Genomic DNA, 9,742 nt, shown 5'->3' with positions numbered 1-9,742 from the left:
TCCATACTAGAACTCGTATCTCTAGCATTCCACGAGAAGAAGCCAGGAAGGTTGTGAAGTCCATCCTATTACAGCAGAGGAACTAGCCCCTTTAAAAATACCTTTCTCATTCATATGGTTCCAGACCAATTCTGCAATTCCAAGTCTCCATACTAGAAACTTAAAGCTCTTCAATGCCCAATGCTTGGACATGCTTTATTCCCACATTGTCTGAAAATTAGAAATAGCAGCTACTGGTAGGGCAATGCTGTATGCTTAACCATTTTTCCCCTTTTGAGTTGTGGTACCTCTATGATGGACTGGCTTATCTGTGACCATTCAGATTTATGATCATGAGATGCCTTGAACAGGATCAGCCAATTACACCAGACTCCTTCAAACAGTCTAAATCCCAACTTCAGGGAATAAAAATGAATATGAAAGAAAAAAAATCACAAATCTGTATTGTCCAATCTCCAGCTGCAGTTTCCATATAACACTAAAGTACCTCTAGGTTTGAAAATAATTTTTCAGCTGAGAAATGAGGGTAGTTCACTGAGCATGCATAAGTAACACCAAATTGTCTCCATCAGTAGATGTAAAATCAAATAATCAAATCTACCATCAAACAACAAGGATGAGAATGAGACCGCTAAATCACCTTTCAACTCTCAACACTAAAATCCAGAATGTGTGGTGGTATCAATAATGAGTAGCATATGTTGACTAGCCTTCTGAGCATGGTACATGATGCTCAATTAATGAATTCCATCAAATTTTGAGTGAATCCCAAAAATGGACTGAGGGCGTTCCATTAAATTTTGACGAGCATGCTCTATAATGGACAGATACAAGGAATGTCATATGCTATGACAGAACAAAGAGAGCAGATTTTATACAAATATGTGAAACAAAATTTTATGAGCATCTATGTTTTTTCCATCAGAAGTTAGTGTATGTGTATTCATATTCTTGAACTGATACAGCCAATCAAGGGCCCAAATGGGATCAGCAGTTGATCAAGGCAGCAGGACATCCAGAGTCATCAAATACTGAGGTTAAAACGAGAGAGAAAATTCTCAATATCTCAAAGCTTTCTTAATGCGTGAATTGGGATCAACAATGTAGCAATGGATCCTTCATGATAACAGTAATAAAAAAATCTTTACAAAAGAAAATGCTGCCCACAGAATTTATAATAAACAAAGCTTGAATCAATGTCCAACAATGTAAAGCTCATTAACCATGAGTTGATAATCACAAGCTAGAACACAGGGCAAACAAAAACTACATTCAAGAAACTGAATCTAGAGAATTAAGGTAACAGATATATAGAAAAAGAAGTGTATTTAACAGCGGCATGTTTCTACTACTAAGTTACAGAGGCCCCTGTTGTGGGAAAAAAGAAAAATGTTGCAAGTGAACAAGAAAAGCCAGGTCCTATGCTAACCCATAATTTCACAAAAAATAGCTTACACTTGAGGTGTCAGTGCCTCTGATGTATGTTCCCTTTGTAATTTTGTATCAACTCATAGTTGCTTTGGAGATTATAAACCAGTGATACCATTGAATAGCAGATTCCTTGGGATCTTTGTCCACCCTGAGCCTTTATTTGCAATTTCGGAAAAAAATATCACAATTCAAAATTCAAAACCTTCCCAGTCAAAGGTATATCCGACATCCAATCTTCTTATATTTTCTTTTGAGTGGTATCAGTACAAGAGCAACAAAAGACCAACTAAGCTCCAGAATTTTCCACATCAAATACTACCCCAGTGAAAAAATTCCAAGATTGGAAAGAATAGGATCATTCGGATTTGCTTTTGAGGCTATAAATATTGCCAATCACTCCAACAACAGAAACTATTGTAGCCAATATCAACATCAACCAGGACAAGAACTTCTCCCCAAGGCTTAAACCCACCCCTTTGCCACCTAACTTCAATGCAATCAGAGCTGGGAATATAAAACCCAATGACACTGCAGTTGTTGCCCCTGTAAACTTGAAAGCAGTCCAAATATTTGGAATCATAGTAGATCCAAAATAAATAAGCATTAACAACACAACCGTTAAGGCCAAAGATCTCTTCCTACTCTCCGAGAGTGGAGCTGATGCCTCAAACATCAGGGCATCCACTGTCTGCCTTAAAGAGAAATGGACAACAGGGAAAACAAGAACCAGATGTAAAACATATCCAACTCGAACAATATAGTTCAGGGCTGAGCTGAAGCGAATTCCCAGGTTCTTATCAAAATTAGTCAGCACATCAGATTCAGTGTCCTTTCCAAAGAGTAGATAACCCGATATGGCTGTCAAAGCATAAACCACAATGCAAAGAACAGTTGTGATCCTACCTACCCGGTTCATCTTCTGAGGAGAGGGTCCTTCAAGCTCATTATAGATAGGCTGAACATTAAAGTGACAAACATAAGCATTTGTCATAATTGGGATCACCACAAGCAAATCCAGAATTGCTGCCTTAGACCCAAAATCAGGAGCCATCCTTGGAGACTCAATTTGCCCTTCAACAAGCTTAATAAATGCAACAACACAAGCAACAAAGACAAACACAACCGCAAGAGCAACTGAAGTGGCAGAAGTCAAGCTCAATGAATCAATCTTTTCTAAAAAACAAAGGGGTGCAAGAAAAATGACCAAAATAACAAATATCACAAGCTTCCTTTGATCCCATGCCCCATTCCCTAACCATTGATCAAAAACCCCAACATGATGAGCAGACCCTGATAAAACATCTCCGATAATTATCAAGTAAACCACCAAAACACCGGCATTGTTTACAATAATGCAAATTTCAGACAAAATCCTTGCAGATCTCCCTAATGCACATTGAACAACCTCCCCATACGAAGATGCCTTATTAAGAACCGAAAATCGCAATAATAATTCAACACTAATCTCTGACAAAATACCCATCAAAACTATCAACACAAACCCTAAAACCACCCCAAGAACCTTCATTGTGGCAGGCAGGGCCATGATACCAGCCCCAATGATTGATGTGGTAAGATTAAAAACTGCACCACTAATCCCAGATCCCTTATTGCTCCTCACACCGCCGTCCATAAGCGGATAATTATCAATATCAAAATCAAAATCATCATCAACATCATTTACATTGTTTGATTCATCAAGAGGCAGCAATTTTACATGGGGTTTCTCAGAAGATCTGGGGTTTTGGGACACAAGAGAAACACCATCCTCATTCTTATCATTATGTATTTGCAATTCTACAAATGAGTTGGTTCGCAGAGCAGAATAATTACTCTCCATCCCAAGAGAGTTTCACACATGAAATATAGGAGAAAACAAAAAGAGATGTGTAATCTGCAAATCTGGAAAAGCAAAACGGAAGAAACGTAGGGAATAACTTACAGAGAATGATGATGATGGTTATAATTTTGTGATTGAGGTATTGATTTTGTTGATGAGAATGACGATGAAGAGAAACCCTAGATTTGAGGATCAAAGTCAAAGGAGGAATGGTGGGCTATTGGGCGAATGAATGGGCGTGGACTTTAGCAACATGAACTTGGAATTGTCCTCCCGTTGATTAGGAGTCAGGGCCAGAGGATTTGCCGTTTCGCTCGCGTCTACGCGTCGCCTTCGTATTGGTGGTGATGTAGACTCAGGACTCGGCTGCTCGCCGAATGACTGCAGTGAAGGAGTCGTTCATAAGATCTAATCCCGTTAGATTTTGAGATTTAATTCTTCCGACCTCATTTGACGGCTGGGATAGAATTGGAAAAATAAAAATAAATATCCGATTGCTTGGTGGGATGGGGTGAAATAGAAAATGTAGATCCTTGGTTGGTGGAATAGACGAAATGTAGATCCTAAGACATTCCGAATGAAATATGATATCTTTCGATGTTATACTTAATATAAATCAAATCCTAAAATAGCATATGTAATTAAATATGTTATTTTGTACTTATATCTACTTTGTAATAGATGATTATCATTAATGGGTGATCATCGTCAAAGGGCGTTTCACCAAGCCACCTCCATCAATACAATTGATTGATTCTTTTTATGTCTTTTACAACTTTGTATTTTTCTTAATTTGGACTCAAATTAAATGGAATAATCAAGCTATATGAATTAAAAAAACATTTATAAAAATATTATCGACCAATTTTTATTTAGGTTTTTCTTCGAGATAATTTTCATCCATTATAAAAGCATAAATTTTTGAAGTTTATTCTAAAGCTAGCTTCATAGAATTTTTATAGCTATCATGCCATAGGGTAAAATCACTTTTCCTTTTTTTTTTTTTCACAATAATTTTCTTATGTTGAAATATGATAAATCTCAAATTAATCTTCCTTTCCATTAGAATGATATCAACTAGAAATCCCATGAAGAACAAAACGTCATCCTTATTTCCACCCTTGGGAATGAACGATGAATCAACCTACTTGACACTTTCAATGGCTAGACTAGACAATGGGTAGTGATGTTGTCAAATGGAAAACCACACATTCTTTGAACCTCTACTATAGGATTAAACCCTTCAATTTTTTTCTTTATCAATTTTTATATTTGAAGATACATATATTGCAATTTGGGATGTCAAATTGAACATAGTGTTAAAACATCAAACATAATATCAACCCCCTTAATAGATGTAGTAATAGAACCTTGGAACTAATGCATATTGGAATAAAAACATTTAACCTACCTAAGTACACAACTTAAGCTAAAGTCACCACAAAAGCCACCTATCTTCATGAAGAGTCTATCGAAATTCTCCTAAACTTTTTTTTAATTATTATTTTTTTTTTTTTTTTTATCAATTTGGCTATCAAAATCCTTCAACTTGGCATCGATTTGCTCTTTTGGGTATCAATTTAGCCCTTTTTTTATCCTTTCCATATTCTTGTGCATCTCCAACCCTCTCCCATTCATTTCCAACTTCTCTACCTTGCCTCCATCACCCTTGGCTCTTTGGATTGCCTTGATAGTTCATTGATTTATGTTTTTATTCTCTTTATGTTGCATTCTTCACTAACTAGATATATTATACTCAAATTGGGACTTAGTACGTATTAAAGTTAAAAGACAATGATTTTCACTCAAAACCTCTATAATAACCTTCTTTTATATACATGGAAAATCAATGATTTTAAGTTCTAATCAATAGTCGATGGATAGATCACATATATGTCCAAACTTATGATTCCTAGCTCATCTCCGAGGCGTTTGGACTACAATTGAAGATGTATGTTACATTAATCATTGAAGCCAAGCTAAGGTGTTGATACATTCATTAGAGCTATTATGATTATGCTATGCTAGTTTCTATACACCAAGATTATTATATGTTATGTTTTATAAGTAATTTTTTCTTGAATTGACTATTCTAACACTTGTGTATCGTGACTATTTGTGAACTTTATGTTCTTATTTTAATTTTTTAGATAAGGGCTGTTGTATTCCTATTGAGGAGGTAGAATTAGTTTTAGAGAGCAAATCATTAGGCACCTAGCTTTGGCATTTTTCTTTTATATTACCTATGGGTCACATAGTCTATTTCTTATGTATTTTGATTGCAATTTAGTTATTCTCGTCCATCTTAGAGACCTTTACTTTCACTATCAACTTGTAAAGTTATTATTAATAGCATCATTTAGCCATATTATATTCATTTCTTACTTTATATTTATCTATTGAGATGATGATTCCATTTTACATTTCCATCTAGAATGGGCTCGTTGTCTCCTAACAGCCCCTTTTAGGGTAGGTTGCTATATAACTTCTATAACAACTCTCTAGTTGCATAAACTTGGCCCCTCTTGATCATAAGTAAAAAGTTCCTCACCATTCTTGGTACAACTCATTATCTGGTATAAAAGGAGATATACCTTGAGTCAGTTATGAAAAATCACTTCCATCTAATAAATTTATGATGTATTTTGTCAACAATACTTTTCCATAGTATGCATGTATAATCACAATAGTCAAACCCCTTATTTAATAGATTGCCATTTTTTTTTTTTGCTTTAATTAGCTAATTAATTGAAGCGTTGATCTTATGATTTTCACCATTCCTTCTTATATGGCTAACTAGTAGAAACATGATTTGCAAGTATAACATGGCTAACTAGTAGAAATATTCATCTTAAAATCAGCCAATTAAGATTACACTTCTGAAGAGAGTCAACATTAATACAATAGACATACAATGATTGGTGTTAGTGTTATTCCTAGGTGCTTTATTAAGCATCAATATTGAATTATAATGATTACTTTACTATGACACTTCTGTAAGCATCAAGGTTAATGTTAATAAACAATGATGTTTTCTACAAGTGTTAGCATATCCTACATCATATAATGAGAGACTACACCATGGTGCTTTAGGAAAGCATCATCTTGTGTTCTATTTTATGCTTAAGAAGCATTGTTCCTATTTTGTCTTGTAGTGGTTGGACATTCGACTCTTTGCTCCATGTCTACTTTTCTTATTGTGTCTTCATACTTCACTCTTTGCTCCATGCATACTTTTCTTACTGTACCTTCATACTTCTTAAATGTGTATTCAGCAAGGGCTCTCAACTGAGGTGAATTAAACTTGCCATGATTAACAAGAGAAGTTTTCAAGTCAATATTAGCCTCTCTTATGCATCAAGACCACAATCAATGTATAGATTACCAAGAGAACTTTTGAAGTCACTTTCTTCAAACTTGTTTCACTTTCGCTGCTCCTTTTCTTTGTATTTTTTTCATCTCTTTCACTGCATTCAAACATAAAAAGCATTTTCATTGATATTTCCTCTTTACTCAATACTTTTTAGGAATCAATATAACATAGGAGATTGGTTTCGTAGATTTTGGATATGGAAAATTTGGCATTTTAAATATCCTAATCTATCTATAATTTCCCTGTAGGGCAAAATCATATTCTTAACCCTCAAATCCATGAAAAAGTAACATATATCATAGCTATCATCTAGAGACAAGAGAATATTGAGACAGTCAAACCAAATTAGAGCTAGAGATGGGAATGACAATAAGTGGATTTTTTATGTGCCCACCATGCCCTAATAAGATGGGTTTGAATTTTTTTATTTTTATTATGAATCTGAGTTGGGTTTAGGTATTTCCTTATCCCACACCCTACCCCACCTTGTTTATATATATAATTAATATTTTAATTTTTTTTTAATACATATAAAAAAAAAACTTATTTCCCATTAAAATAAAGTATAAAAATTCTAAATTCTCATAATTTCCTCTCCTTTTATTTTTTATTTTTATTTTTCTTAAGGATAGGAAGAAAAATCTATTTAAATAATTGGAATTGGTTAGGATGAGAATTGTTTCAAACCTATTTCATTATCATTCGTACGTAGAGAGCTTATTTGGAGAAAATGTACGAAATGAGATAAAATAGGGTAGAGAGGTCTCTACTAATTTTTTATTATTTTATTTATTTATTTATTTTTTTTACACAAACAATCATATTATGAATGCACTTGTATATCTATGGCCTCTCAATGAGAATTGAAGTCTATGAATGTAATTTTTCTAGGCACTCTTATCTTCTTCCCCTCTCATCTCATTCTATTGAGATCTCTCCAAACTTAAGAAACCACACCCATGATCATTCCACTCAACATGGATATGAGATAAGAAACAAAATCCAATTTTAAATATATCAAACATTTTTAAGAAATTCAATGAAAAGACCAAGTTTTTATAAAAAAACCATTTTTCATAATAGACTAAGGTAAGTTTAACCACACAACCATGAAAACAAATCAAAGTGGAATTGAAAAGGGTTAGTTAAAAACATTATTGAAGCCTACAGATCTACTTTAGGATAATCTTTGCCAGAGTTTTTGCACCTAATGGAAGGCCATCACACTAATCCATAATTTATATTAGAGAGTGTGATATACATTGTGAACCTAAATACTACAAGTTTAAACTTTTAGGAAAATTGGTAGTTTAATATGGTATCGAAACATTAAGACCCCAAGCCTTCAAATCCTAAAGCAATTGACAACTATACTAGTTCTCCTTATAAAGTCATTCTTGCTAATCACTATTTTTCCATTAGTCACCTCTGTCCCCGTCTACCAATTTCTTTGCCACTTATAAACTCGAGCCTTAACACCCATGGCCAACAATGAGACCAATGCCATATTTTCTCAATCTTATTCTTTTACTTCATGGTATTAGAGCCTTGTTTAGTGGGAGGTAATATGCTTAAATTGTTGGAATTGAGCCCCTAAAAGCAAGACATGATATAACAAAGTTAGATTTAATTGTTACCTTGCTATCATTTAGGTGTATTGACATTGATTTGAACATTTAACCCATGTCTCTTACATTGTACATGACTTGGGTGCATTAAGAGTTGCACAAAATATATAAGTCATGAGTTCCTTGTAAGTAGATAAGTGTCCAAAATTGGTTCATGGATTTGGATAATCTAGTAGAGATTATAGTGCACCACATCCTAATTAGAAGGATGACTTATCTTGGATGTTGGGATGAATTTCCCATAGTGAGTGCACTAGTATATGTGATGCACTGGACAAGACCTACAATGAATCATGATTAAAGACTATCAATTGTCATGATTCACCAAGCTACTATATTACATGAACTCTTAATTTTGAGAGGATATTGAGCATGTGCTAAAATCAATAAGAGGCTTTGACCTATGCGTGAGACCGTAAAGTGGTCATATATCCCTATGGATTGGGTCACTATTGATGGATGCTAGTGGCAATAAGTATTTTTAATAGAAGCACCATGATATCTCATGGGATTGAGACAATGTGTTCACTTGGGTGATCTACAAGACATGTGATCATGAAATCTATGGCCATAGTAATTCCTTTAGTGGAATTTGACATATACTCCTTGGAGTTAGAGTATGTCAGTTGATCACATAATAAGTGAGATCTATAACTCAAGAATTTGAGAGGTAATCTTGATAGGTGATAGTACTACCTTGTTAGATTATGGACACTGGTTCATGGAGAGTCTGCATGTAGTGGATAGTAGGTCATAGACTCGAGCTTTGTTTTGTTTTTCTTTACATAGGGTACTAAAGTGCAGTTGATTCTCTTTAGTGGAATGTTGAATCAACTTCAAAATTGGATTTTGAGGGAGCTAGTACTCCTATGGGTCCCAGTGGTCCCCATTTTGAGCTCATATACCATGATGACACGTTTTATGAGGGTTATATTAGCTCTAGGTTCATTATTGTGCATAAGGGCATTTTGGTAATTACATAAGATTGCACAAGGGATAATAAACAAGGTCTTTGGATTGAGTTAATTGATTAATTAGATGACCCAATATGGTTAATTAATCAATTAAGACCCATTTTGGGCTAGATTAAGTGACCCAAGCCTTGATGGGCTCAAGTCACTTAAGCTCAGTGGGCAACCCTATAAATATTTCCTTATGGGTTAGGTTTCTAATGACTTTAGTTAGTCATCTTCCACCCCTAGAGAGAGAGAGATAGAGAGCCAAGGTTTTCACCCTTCTAAAGCCCACACTTTGGAGTGCCAAAATCATGGTTCAAGTCATTGGGTGGAAGATCTTGGGTGTACAAGACCTCCAGACTATTCAGACATATTCTTCATCATAAGGAATTGATCTAGGAACATCCAAATCCAAGTATGGGGTTCATATCTCTAAATTTACAATTAATAATGTTTTTTATTGCCATTTTATTATGTTACCATAGATTTAGAGATGCCTAGGGATAGATGCATG

The 9,742-nt window shown here is 34.6% G+C and overlaps 1 protein-coding gene across 1 annotated transcript; it reads right to left on the bottom strand.

Annotated features, from left to right (window-relative positions):
• Nucleotides 1-1,188: 1,188 nt before the first annotated feature.
• Nucleotides 1,189-3,380, bottom strand: LOC117922678 (amino acid transporter AVT6E). The gene has a single exon (XM_034840855.1). The coding sequence runs from the start codon at nucleotides 3,269-3,271 to the stop codon at nucleotides 1,787-1,789; it is 1,485 nt and encodes a 494-aa protein (XP_034696746.1). The 5' UTR covers nucleotides 3,272-3,380; the 3' UTR covers nucleotides 1,189-1,786.
• Nucleotides 3,381-9,742: the final 6,362 nt, after the last annotated feature.

The sequence above is a fragment of the Vitis riparia genome, chromosome 9 (genome assembly GCF_004353265.1).
Source record: "Vitis riparia cultivar Riparia Gloire de Montpellier isolate 1030 chromosome 9, EGFV_Vit.rip_1.0, whole genome shotgun sequence".
NCBI lineage: Eukaryota > Viridiplantae > Streptophyta > Magnoliopsida > Vitales > Vitaceae > Vitis > Vitis riparia.
Note: the sequence above shows the minus strand (reverse complement) of the source record. Positions and strands in the feature narration are given on the sequence as shown.